A 12,838-nucleotide genomic window follows, 5' to 3' on the forward strand; every position below is an offset into this window, starting at 1 on the left:
AAACACGTCCACACCTTCCTACAGGCATCCCTAAGTAGCATTTGCTTTTCAAATCATACCCCAGTGCATGTCAATCTTTCCCCACCAGAAAATATCCCCAAAATACCAACTGAAATTCAAACCTTTGTTTTGAAAGATGTAAGGTTTTGTTTAATCTCCAGTCCAAGATTTATCAGTCCAAATCTGTCCAAGATGTCAAATTAGTCTGTAACCGGGTTAAGCTCTATGTCAGTGGTAAAACCAAAGCATATACACCCCACAAAAAAAGAAAGAAATATCTCTTTACACTTGTGTAGGCACTTTAATATTAATTGTGCCCTCCAATGCCACTCACAACAAGTATGTAAGTATAACTAGAAAAACTCAAATATAACATACACAGAATGTACTCCAAAGAAGAAGAGCTATCTCTTTTTCTAGTAAGGCTAAAATACTGAGAAGATGATCAAAAAAGAGGTTGGTGTGTAAGGTACAACTTGAAACAATTTTCTAATCAACTAACTAATTCAAAACTGAAGATAAAACACTAATTTACAAAGACACAGATGAAGAATTTCACATTTTACTTAAAGCAACCTCCATAAAGAGGGAGCCATTAGTCTTATAAAACCACCTCACAATGTCTAACTGACTTAGGAAATTAGACTCGTAACCTAAAGATAAAAGAACTTGAGGGAAATATTATCAATCCTGAAGAAAGCACCTGATACAGATAGATTTGTCAATTAATCCATAACCCTGCAAATTAAACGTTCTCATCTTTCAACTAGTGTGGTCAATACAAACTGCAAAAAGATACTTCTCAAACATTTAAGTAATTGTGTTACACAAAGAAAAGACTGACTGACTCCAATAATGTGTCTAGGTAGAAATATTATAATGTCTGGTTACCAAAGTGGTTGATGTAGATCAGTCAGGTTTTATCCAGGGCAAGTATGCCCATCACAGCATATGACAATCATCATTACCAGGTTTACTACTTAACTTGGATGATCAAAGGCCTTTGGTGGTGTAATATAGAGCTATCATTTTAATATATTGCACACATGCAAACATGGAGATTCTTTGTGTGATGCTCCTCAAGACCTCTAGCAATACAAAAGTCATCATCAGCTCTTTTTGCATTTATCGCCCTAGGTGGGAAGGGTATTGCCAGGTGTGTGTCCCGTGCTCGCTATGCCCCCAGATACGAGCTAGCCCAGCTGATAAGGGGTGTTATCCTGAAACTGGTCCCAAGATGCTTGTTTCTGGTCCCAGGAAGATCTGACCTGACAGTTCAGCTGAACTCTTCCCATGGGGAATAGGGTCAAGACTGATTTGCATATGGCTGGGTCTAAACTGGAATGTGTGGGGTGCAAAAAAATTATGCATTTAACCTAGATCTGTGACTGGGGGTAAATGTTTGATTAATTCAGCATTCCGTCCATCATCTGTTCTTTGTGCATTTTTCGTCCTAAGTGTGAAGGATATGCCCAGAGGTGTGTCCCGTGCTTGCTATGCCACCAGATTCAACCTAGCTAATGAGGGTTGTTACCTCAAAACCGGTCCCAGGATGCTTGTTTCTGATCCAGGGGAAATCTGGCCTGGCAGTTCGGACAAGACTGCTTCCATGGGGAATAGGGTCAAGACTGATTTGCCTATGGCTTGGTCTAAACTGGAATGGTGTTGCGTGTAAAAAAACAATGGATTGAACCCAGATCTGTGACTGGGGTAAATTTTTGCTTAATTCAGCATTCCGTCCATCGTCTGTTCTTTTTGCATCCTAATCATTGCCAATAATGGAATCGCATGCAAGCTAATCCGCGTTGAAAAGAGGTACTCACCTTAGACGGTCCGCTCTCACCTCCTAAATGTTTCCTGGTTATCGCCCTGTAGCTAAGGGATATCATAGAAGGGATCAGAAATAGTGAGTAAATCTTTTTTCTTTCTTTCTACTCTCTCACATGAATAGCTCAGTTAGGAAACTTAAAATTAATAGATTTCTATGGCCCCTGATTAACGATCTCTTACTCCCACCTTCCAAAGCATTTGTTTAGGTCAATGCAGGAGGTCCCGGCTGGAATAGACTATGTACTTTGTGTTTCCCTTCTCTAGATAAACAGTCAAGGGTAAAGAGAATGGTTCAACTGAGATAAACAGTGTATGATAGCTATGAGTCCCTAGTAGTCCTATATATTACACCAGTATCCTATTTCTGTTTCCCTATAACCATGTGGGTTATGGCAGGAAAAATTACACTCAACTGGAAGGTTGTTTGCCAAAAAATCCCAAATATACATAAAGATCTAACAAAAAAGTCCAGCTGAGGACTACACATGATTACGCCTGCTAGAGTTCTCCAGTATGACAGAAAACGTTTCTCAAAGCTGTTGTGAAAGAATTATTGGGGGCCTCTCATTTATTCTGTGACAAATAACAAGGTCCTTGAGGAGATCCCTCTGATGACTGTGCTCCTGGTATGTTGCTAGAAATTAATATCTTATGACATACAAGAGGCATTGGGCAAGGCTACCAGTTGCTTGCATTCCTGAGGTCCTCTAATGTGAAAAGGCACCACCCTGATTTACTTGCAGAACCCCTTTCCTTGCTTTACCCTTTTGGGGTTGAGAAATTCATGCATCCGGCAGGATGAAAAAACCTGGAAAATTCAGACACTTTGCCATTTAGTAGCCCGAGGACACAGTTTGTGTCACAGGGGACCTGGTTATTCGTCATAGTTGATCATCCTCAAGTCACACACAGACCTCTTACTGACTTTTTACACTGGTCACTGAATAATGGTTCCTTTTTTCAGTTTGCAATTATTAAAGAACATTTTTATTATCATGGATTCCTGTTAGCGCATGTTAGATATCAGTTTTGTTTTAACATTAGTAAAATCCTATTTGTATTAAATGTATTTACTTTATTCGTTTTGAATGTTTGAATTTTGCTAGGAATCTACCTGACGCTACCGCCTACTTTTTTCTTCTATAGAACCAGCTTGCGTTTGTCCTGATAAAGAATTATTTTTTACAAGTGGATATGAAAGGCTGTCTTGCCATTCTAACTTGCTTTTGGCTTAATTCTCGTTTGGTCATTATCTGTGCTCCCAGTCAACCTTCTCCCTAATGTTGCACTATTTGGATTTTGTACAAAATGTGGTGTTTTCTGAATCTGTGATAATAAAAGATATATCCAGCGAACTAGTTTTATGCTTCAGAAAAAGAGCTGACATCCCATTAGCAGCCGGTCCCAAGCTGCAGACACTGTGTGATAAACGTTTTTTATTACTTCTCTCCAAGATCAACCCGTTAATTATGAATATTTCTAGAAGAACAAATGGCTAATGGAAACTGTAGAGAGGATATTCAACAGGGTGGCGGGGAATTTGTCCCAGGACATTTACCCACAATAGTGACAGGTCTGTTGTCTTTGTGGACTCGATCATTAGTCGGGCCGCCCAAAGCATCAGCTCAGACTTTGGCTATGGAGTGAGACATTTGAGAAAATTCTAGAATTGCAACACTGAAACTGGTGAGTTGGCTGACGTAATGGCAAACCTGGGGAGAAGGTGTGGTCTCACGGCTAGAGCTGCCGACTTTGGAGCTGGGAAACCAAGATTCGAGCCTCGGGTTTGACTCCACGTCCTGTGCTTCTGGGCAAATCACTTAATCTCCCTGTGCCTACCAAAAAATGAATGTGTCCTTGTGTAACGTAACTGGTGCTGATGTAAAGTGCTCCGAAACCTTCGGGTCGAGTTTGCACTTTATGAATCTTTAAGAAAAGAAAACCTTGGACTGTAGCTAACGGACTTGGAGAAGTGCCAGAGGAGATGCAGCTAGCATAACAACAGCATTTCCTTTTGCAAATGCAGGCCCCGGCAGTGCGATAGCCAGCGCTAGACTGGCCATACTGGGCATCAGGCGTTTCCCCAGGAGGCTGGAAGGGTGGGGGCCTGTTTTGCAGCAGTGGGGGCTGGTTTTGTTTTTGGCGGCCCCCAGTAACAAAAGCAGCAGCCAAGCGTTTCCAGCATTCCAGGGCAGGCAGTGCGTCTCCAGGGACTGGTCTGAAAAAATTGCCAGGGCTGCCTTGGGTCAAGCCCTACTAAATGAGGTAGCTACTGGTCAGGATATTAGTTTTTATTGAGATGTATAGTTCGCTGGCATCCCGAAGCCACAATTAGTGGTAAGGAAATAGCAGGAGGAAGAAAAAACAAGAGCTTTTAAACATAGCTTCTCAAGGATTTAACATTTGCCCCCCAAATTAGGTAGACCCAAATAAAAAATAAAACATTACTCTACCATCCATTAATGCTATACATGTCAACCCACCAATATGAGACTGCGGTGAAAACCCAAAAAGGCAAAATGAAAGGTATTGCTGCACGAGGGGTACCGATTGAACTGGACAGTCTGATGCTACCTCCAAGATTAAAGCCTTGGAGCAGAGGGTGCAGGATGCAAAAGAGGTACTTGAGTACACATGTGCGATACCCTCGGGTGGTGACCCACGACTGCTGGTGAAGAACATACTGAATACACTATGATAATAGACATGGGAGGCAGTTACTGGAGGGCATTTATAGGTGTGCTCCACGCCGCAGAATGCCAATGTCAATTACTACAAAGATTTTTATTATCAGTCACTGCAAATGCAGTACCACAAGAAAAATGCAATGCCGGAGGTCAGGCATCTTCTGCTCTTTCCTAGGCTTTATCCACCCTGGTCAGCAATTAGACTTTGTTAGGAATGAAAAAGGACCTAGCGGTGAGGGATGTGGAAGCTTTGGTGGGCCAGCCATTAAATCTGAAAATGTGTCATTAGGTGAAAGATGGGTTCATTCCAGTTTAGACTGAGTAAAGATTTATGTATAAAATCATTGCAAGAAGAATGAGTTTAAGGGCTGTGGCAGAGAAGAAACAAGAGATCTTTCGAATGGATCTAAGGGAAAGAAAGCATGATGAGACCACGGTACTGATCTGAGGGCGCAGAGTAAGATCCTGGCTGACTTTGATACCCAGAGTTTTCACGGAGGCAGAGGGTAAGGGGGGGCCAAGGGAAGGCGGCCAAAAGGCAGAGGTCCAAGGACTGGAAGAGCCATCGGTTAGCGACAGCTCAGTATTGTCGGGATTCAACTTTAAGTGGTTGCAATTCATCCAGTCGTAAATAAACATCAGGGTAGATTGAAACTTAAGAATAGAATCAGGGGAAGAAGAAAGGTCGAAGATGAGCTGGAGGTCATCGGCATAATTATATATCATGACCTCCATTTTTTGCAAAGCGGTTATAAGAGGGTAGATATAAAGATTGAAAAGGAGAGGAGAGAGAGGAGAACCCTGAGGGACCCCGCAGGGGACAGTGCAGGTGGGGGCAGAAAAGCCCTCCAGCTGTACGGCCTGGGTGCGGTTGTCTAAAAAGGAGTTGAGCCAGGCCAAAGCCGAACCCCGAATGCCAGCACCCCCGACACAGTCAGGAAGGATGGAATGATCGACCGTGTCTAAGGCGCCGGAAAAATCGAGGAGGACCGTGAAGTGTCAGTAAATTGACCCATGCCAACACTTTGATTACCTACAATGCCAACAAATGTGCTTACCTATAACTACAGTTCTCTAGCATTGTTCTCTTTCCTAGATTCCCATCCTTTAATAATTCCCCGTTGGGCAGGCTGAGAACTTTTGGTTATCAATGTTAACCTAGCAGTGTACATATGTTTAAATAACATTGAAACAGCAACATGCAATGGGTAGTCTATCCACCTCTATAATGACCTGTATCTGGCCCAAGAAATGGAGTTCTTACCAGTGCAGAGAAGGGGGTGGAAGTACAGATCAACAACACCTATTCCATGCAGGGGTGAAAAAGCGAAATGCTTTTAAGTGTGCCTCATCTCACTGTCTCCCATGAAGCTGGATGATCTAAGTCCATCTTTCTCTCACAGTTGCCCATGTTAGGGCCTTCTTGGCCCTCCCATTCCCTAAATGGATTGTTGATTAACTTTAATAGGCCTGCTGGATTATATATGTGAATCTATGACAGAGACAAGCACAAGAGAACTGTAGTTATAGGTAAATACTGTTTTGGCTCTTTAGATGGTCAGTGTTTACTGACACTTTCCTGGCAACACTCACTGGGCATCATTTAGGAGTTCAAAATTGAGTAAAAAATGCTGGAATTCTACTGCTGTAACCAGTATATCCGCATCAGAAAGTCCGCTGATTCTGATTTTGTGAATCATGATCAGATCATTACATGCACAGATGGCAATTTTTTCACTCCTGGATAACACTTTCTTATGGAAAAGGTTCTGCACCAGGCCCTTATTGTAAGGGTTTCTTTCACATTTGGATCCCCCACCCCCCTTATGGAGTAAGTGATGATACTGGTGGAGAATCCACCTGGGGCATTTATCAACCAAAGAGATAGGGTGGTGGAGGAATTTCCGCTATATATACTTTACCGGATTTAGCATGCCCTCCTCATATTACAAGATTTCCTGGTCTCACTATATTCTACATTAGGCCTTAAATTTACTTATTTCATGACCTGACCGTATTCTATATTATCAGTAACTACATATACTGATAGCTGCCAGTGTATGTAATATAAAATGCAACAAAAGCTTTTTTTATGTGGTAGGGTAGAGCAGTTGCGACTTTGAAATCTGGAGAAAGCGGTTTCCCCACTTAAGTACCTCCGGCACAGATAAAGCAATACATTCACTGCTGTCACTTGGGTGATAGAAATATAATTTGTGTAGTTTATAGAGCAGAGTAATAACTGTGCTGAAAATATCTTTCCATTTTGCAATACAATACACGTTGAGATAGCGGTTTGTTTTAGGATAGCTGTCTCTTCTGATCATCGAGCAAAACAATGGAAAATGAGCACCGAGTATAATGTACTCGGGGTCTTGTCTCCATCCCTTTGTACTTATTATGAGCAATGGAAAAGGAAGCAGCAGAAAAACTAATAAAGGCCGGGTCGGAAAATGAGCGCGCGGCACAAGAACAATTCATCAGCGAGCCGCGTGTCAGGCAAGACGGGCCAAAAAGCATAGACGTGATTGGAGTGCACTAATTGCATGCTGGGAAGGGAGAGGTCCTAGGCATCATCCGAGTGCTTTAAGATGATTACTTGGAGCACTGCCCGCGGAGGTATTCTGAGCAGAGACTTTCCTTTATGTTGCCACGGTGTACAGCTCTTGAGAGTGCTTACTGCAGGAGATGGGATCCTGCAACGCACGTCTTTAACCAGTCCCTGAATAAACAAGCATTGGCAAAGCCAACAGCTCAATCTTTTATATGGTGAATGAAGGAGAGGAAAGAGAGGTGGAAGAAAACAAAGGGGGATCAACAGATGAGAAGGGCGACAGGGAAGAGGGGAAATGAAGGAGAAGAAACTGCTGGGCATATTTATTTTGTGTTAAGTGTAAGCTCCCTGTAACTCCGGTTATGCGTTTGGAAGACCCACACACAAATATATTAAAGATGTCAGCTCGCTTCACATTTACCGCTACAGTATGAAAACAGTGTGAAGTGTAAAAAAAAATAATCTGCTATGTTGAAAAGGAAAATAAGATCAAGAAAACCTTCTTAAGACCAAGAAAACCTTTTCTAGCTTATGTATAATATTCAGAAGTAGTCCGTATGCTCACAATACATCCAAAGACACCTGCTGTTTTGAGTACATTTGCCTGCGACTTCCTGGAAGGCTTTGTAGATAGCACTGACTTACGTTATGAATAATATTGTTACGGTTGCTTACATGGTTGAGTAATGTTATTATTTTATCCACCACAGTGGCTCAATCTGGATCTGAGAGCTCAGATTCCTCATCTATCCTTCTTACCCACATAGTGACCGGAATCCTGCCTTTACTGCTGGGACAGCAAACAACATAAATAAATAATGTCTCAAAGATCTTGCATGCCATCATGTCATGAAGCTGCAAAATTCCTAAGCACTGGATGGGTGGGCATTTCCTGTTAAACTGCGTTGTGTTGTAATGTCTACTTATTGTGATAGGGTCCGTCCAGCACTCTCGTTTTTTTGTTTGTCTTCTTTACAGTTTTAATCTTTTCGTTGTTGTGCACCATTACCTAGTGTTTTAGTCTACAAACACTTCGTGAATGTATTGCAAAAAGTGAGACACTGGGAAATCCCGATGTCTAAATGGTAATGTTCTGCACACTTTCACTTGAACCACTTGGTTCTCCTCAGGTATACTTCCATTTATCCATTTGGGTAAATGGGAGATGATAATTTGAATTGTCCTGGAAACTAAAGGATTCAGATGAATTAAAAAGAAACAATAAACAGAGATCTTTGAAACCAGGAGTACTTTATGGATCATCATTATTATTTTGGTTTACAAGTATACCTGAGGAGAACCAAGTGGTTCAAGTGAAAGTGTGCAGAACATTACCATTTAGACATCGGGATTTCCCAGTGTCTCACTTTTTGCAAAGTAATGTCTACTTACAAAGATTTGGAAGGCATGAATTGGCTTCATGCATGCTGCAACATTGGAGTCCTCCATGATGCGAGGTAGCGCGTGGCTTTTAAAGCGTACGTGAGGTGTCCATATATGATTGTGGTCCCCCTCCCCAAAACATCACAAAAGATGCAAAGTAGACACTTTCAGTGGAAAAGTCAAATCTCCCCATCCATCCACCAAATGACAGATAGAAGCAAGACGACTTAGTGGCCAAAGGCCCATGTGAGTCAATATGTCTGACAGTAGGGCAAACTGTGTTCAGTACATTGGGGGGATATTTTGGATCAGTTTATATCGTAGAGAAAGGCCCTAACCCCTTGCCATTAAGCCAGAAGCACTATGAAATATTGCCACTTTTTTTCTGTCATGGCAAAATGGGATAAGTGCTCACCTCAACACCACAAGGCTCCTTTCTTCAAAAGATTTTGGCAGGGAGTATTCAGAGAATGCTTTTTTTGCCTCAAGGTCAACGTACCCTACCAATGCATACTTGAATGTGAAGAGACAAAAAGCTGTAACTAGGCACAGCTTTACTCAAGTTGGCCACCTGAAAGACAAACCAATAGGAAAGCCATTTTAAATAGCCACTGCAATAAAACGTGCCTGTTTTCTGTATACAGTGCACGCATGAACTAAAGAAATAAAGGTGGTATGGGGGATTGTGGTTTTCAGGTGGAAAATAGTCCCTTATACATTCCAGTGGACTTACTTGCTTATGCCTACTACTTCATCTGGAATATGGCCCATATTAAGGAGTCATTTCTGTCCTGGGCTTATCTTTTAGTCTGACTCCAGGTGTAACCCATTTCCTTGCAGTCAGCCTCAAGGCCTCGGAGCCAAGGTGTTTCTTGACCTTCCTCTTTTCCTTCTTCAGTGAGAGTTCCAGGTCAAAATCTGCTTGGTGGTGTTTGATGCAGGTTTGCAGAGGGTGTGACATATTTAGCCCCAGCATCTTTTCATGAATAGGGAGTTGGACAGTCTGTTGCTGTTTGGCTAGGGGATTGGAAGGATTTTCCTTAGAAAGGTGCTGATGAAGGTCTGGACTTTGTTGGTGGTCGCCACTGTTTTCCTCCAAATTTCTGCTCAATACAGAAAGCCAAAATTTACGTTGGTGTTAAAAAGCCTGGTTTTAGTTTGCAGCATTAGGTCATTGGTGCTCCAGATCTTATTTGGCTGAAATGAAAGCAGCATTTGCTTTGCTGATTCTTGCCTTGCTGTTGGTGTCTGTGCTGCTCTGTTTGTCTATGGCACTGCCCAGGTAGATGAAGGCCTCAACCTCTTCCAGTGCCTCACCAGTAAGAGTGAATGTAGCTGTGCTGGCCCTGTTTGCCTTCAATATCTTGATTTTTCCCCTTTCAATGTTGAAGGCAAGTTGTGCTGATGTGGCTACCATATTGTCGATCTTCTCTTGCATCTGCAGATGTTAGTGGGAGAGTACAGCCAGGTTGTCTGAAAAGCCCAGGTTGTTGAGCTGCATCCAAGGTGTTCACAAGATCCTATTTCTTCATATTTCTGTGGCTGTATTTATGATCCAGTGTGTGGCCAGAGGGAAGAGAAAAGGTGGTAGCAAACAAGCCTGGTGGGCTCTGGTCCTCACTTGGAAGGATTCTGTGAGTTGCCCTCCATGGACTATCTTGCAGGTTATTCCTTTGTAAGACTTCCTGAGGATTATTACGAGTTTATCTAGCCCACCACAGTAGCGGAAGAGTTTCCAAAGGGTCTCTCTGTTCACACTGTTGAATGCCTTCTCACAGTCAATGAAGTTGAGATAGAGGGGAAGTTCCATTACATCAACTGCTCGTTGATGATGTGCAGTGTTCCAGTCTGGTCTGCGCACGATGTATCTTTATGGAAGCCAGCTTGCTGGTCTCGCAACTGAGTGTCAACGTGTTCCTTTATTCTTTTCAAGATGACTCTGTTTAACACTTTGGCTGGGGTTGATAGAAGAGTTATACCTCTGTAGTTTGTGCATTTACTCAGGCAGAGTTAATTCCAGTGGAGACTTAAGTAAATACCCAAACATAAATAGAAAACAGTAAAGTTAAAATAATAGACAGTGTCTCAAGGTAAAGGCTGAAAGTTCAGCAGTTAAAAACTCAAGATGCTGATCCATACCCACTTTCTGTATGTAGAGAGCATGTATTGTATACAATATGTTTGCCATGAACAGCGCAAGCCCTTTTATGTATCTAACCTAAACATGTTGCTAAGTACCCACAAATATGCATTTAAAGTTATTTACACAATACTATGCCATAATAACTCCGTTTTGCCTCTCTTGCTACTAGGCTGGAATATTCAGCATGTATGCATGCGAAGAAGGCTTTGCCACTGGTGGTAGAGATGGGTGCATTCGACTATGGGACACGGATTTCAAGTCCATAACAAAAATTGACCTCAGGGAAACTGAACAAGGATACAAAGGTGAGCATTTATTTTTCTTGCAATGGTTACATTTTGTTAGACAAAACAATCATTGTTAGCAAGCGTGTTCGCCACTTGGCTCACCTGAAAGAACCTATGTATAGAACTCCCAGAGAACAGAGGGTGGTCAATTGAAAGTCTGGGGTTGGAGACATGTGTACCCTAGCTATCTAAGTTGCATCACATATACACGTATGTGGAATCATTGGCAAAAAATCCTATTAATAGATTCCTGAAGCCCGGTTAACTTGGAATGAAAAGTAAATTTCTAAATTGAAACCAGTCATGTACTATCATTTTCTCCCCATTGCATAGCTACAAGAGCAACCAACATCTAAATCAAAAAGAAAAGAAAAAAATCAACAGTATGCTCATAAAACCAGTGTTTTCTAAGCTTAGCCTATAGCCAAGGTAAATGTAGTAGAACCACACTGGCATTTTAATAATGTTCTTCTGAATTCATAGAATACAGCAACATTTTATTCAGGCAAATATGAACGTACTGGAAATACCAGTGACAACAAGCTGCAGGTGTGCTACCTAACCATGAAGCTGCATCCTCAGAGTGTTCCCTTTCAGTCTTGAATGCAGTCTCTGACTCCTGTCCTTGTCTTGGGTGGCCTATAAGCCACATTAGGATTCATCTTAGAAAATCTCCTTACCTTGCATAAATGGTAAATGAGTAGGTGTAGGCAACAAACCACCATAGTTGAACCGTTTTACTCTGCAAAAGCCTGCTGTAAATCTCCAATGTTTTCTTTGTATAAACAGTGGTGGCACAGCTGTTGCCATGTTTAATACAGCTTGTTCCTTTAACCCCTTCACTGCGGCGGCTATTCCGCCGCAGTGATAAGGGGGCGGGGCGGCCGCGCGGCAGGCGCATGCTGGTGACGGAACCACTCTGTCACCAGCTGCGGTTGAGCTGTGCTCATGACGGAGCGGTTCCGTCATGGCCCCGCCCGCTCAATAGAACCCGCCGCGCAGGCGCGGCGGACTGGCCATGACGGAACTGCTCCGTCATCAGCACAGCGCCACAGCGGCTGATGACGGAGCGGTTCCGTCATCAGCATGGATAGGGTTAAAGTCAATGCTTATATGTTATCATATAGAACTAAGCTTGCCAGAAATTACAAGATGATTGAAATGGTTTCACCTATGTAAGACTAAAGACACTCTGGTGGCATTTTTACCTCTTCAAATCCTGCACTCTTACGTCCTCTAGAATACTGTGGGCAAACCATCCTTTATATCCCTTAAAAGACCGTAGGAAACATCATTTGGGGTTTATGCACTTCCTCCAATCGACTACTGAATCATGCTGATATGAGCATGTTATTAGTACACCGTCTTCATTACTCTTGCCAGGACCCTAGTGCTTTGAGGAAGTCTCATACTGACAGCGGCAGCCAAGACTGGTGTGGGATACCTTATGGCGAAAGAGAGGTAAAACTTGATTCCACTGTCAGATGAAGACGGTGTACTAATAACCCAAATTTTGGCACAAAACTCACGGCTAGTATAATCATCTGGCCAGTCTTTATATGATTTCAGAGTAACTCATATGTTATTTGGTCCTGAAGAATGCCCATGAACTCCATCTGGAGTCGAGTGAGGGCAGAAACATGTTGACCTTTTTATAGGGGTATATTTGTTTTTAACCCCAAGTCCTCTCTATTTTTAATCCTGTCCCTGGCTACCATTGAATAAAGTTATTAGGTCCCTCGAGACAGTTTTAATCACCTTTTTCATTTTGCACTCTGCACCCGACTCACCTACTTCATCAGCTAATCCTATTTAAAACACCTCAGCTGCTCTCCACTAATTCATTTTCAGTGGAGAGTCGTAGTCCACACCGGTGACCTTGCTGTCCCGGTGTGAGGAGGGAGCCCTACGATGAAACATGTCACCTTCGGGTGAGTGAGGGTTCTCGTCCTAA

General features: G+C 42.5%; 1 protein-coding gene across 1 annotated transcript in view; it reads left to right on the forward strand.

The window, feature by feature from the left end:
• Positions 1 to 12,838, forward strand: part of EML6 (EMAP like 6) — a 748,837-nt gene that overhangs the window by 193,559 nt on the left and 542,440 nt on the right. Inside the window, exon 6 of the mRNA XM_086927650.1 lies at positions 10,767 to 10,902. Within this exon, the coding sequence (XP_086783776.1) occupies positions 10,767 to 10,902 (136 nt within the window). The remainder of the gene's footprint in view (positions 1 to 10,766; positions 10,903 to 12,838) is intronic.

Source organism: Lissotriton vulgaris, chromosome 6, assembly GCF_964263255.1.
Source record: "Lissotriton vulgaris chromosome 6, aLisVul1.2, whole genome shotgun sequence".
NCBI lineage: Eukaryota > Metazoa > Chordata > Amphibia > Caudata > Salamandridae > Lissotriton > Lissotriton vulgaris.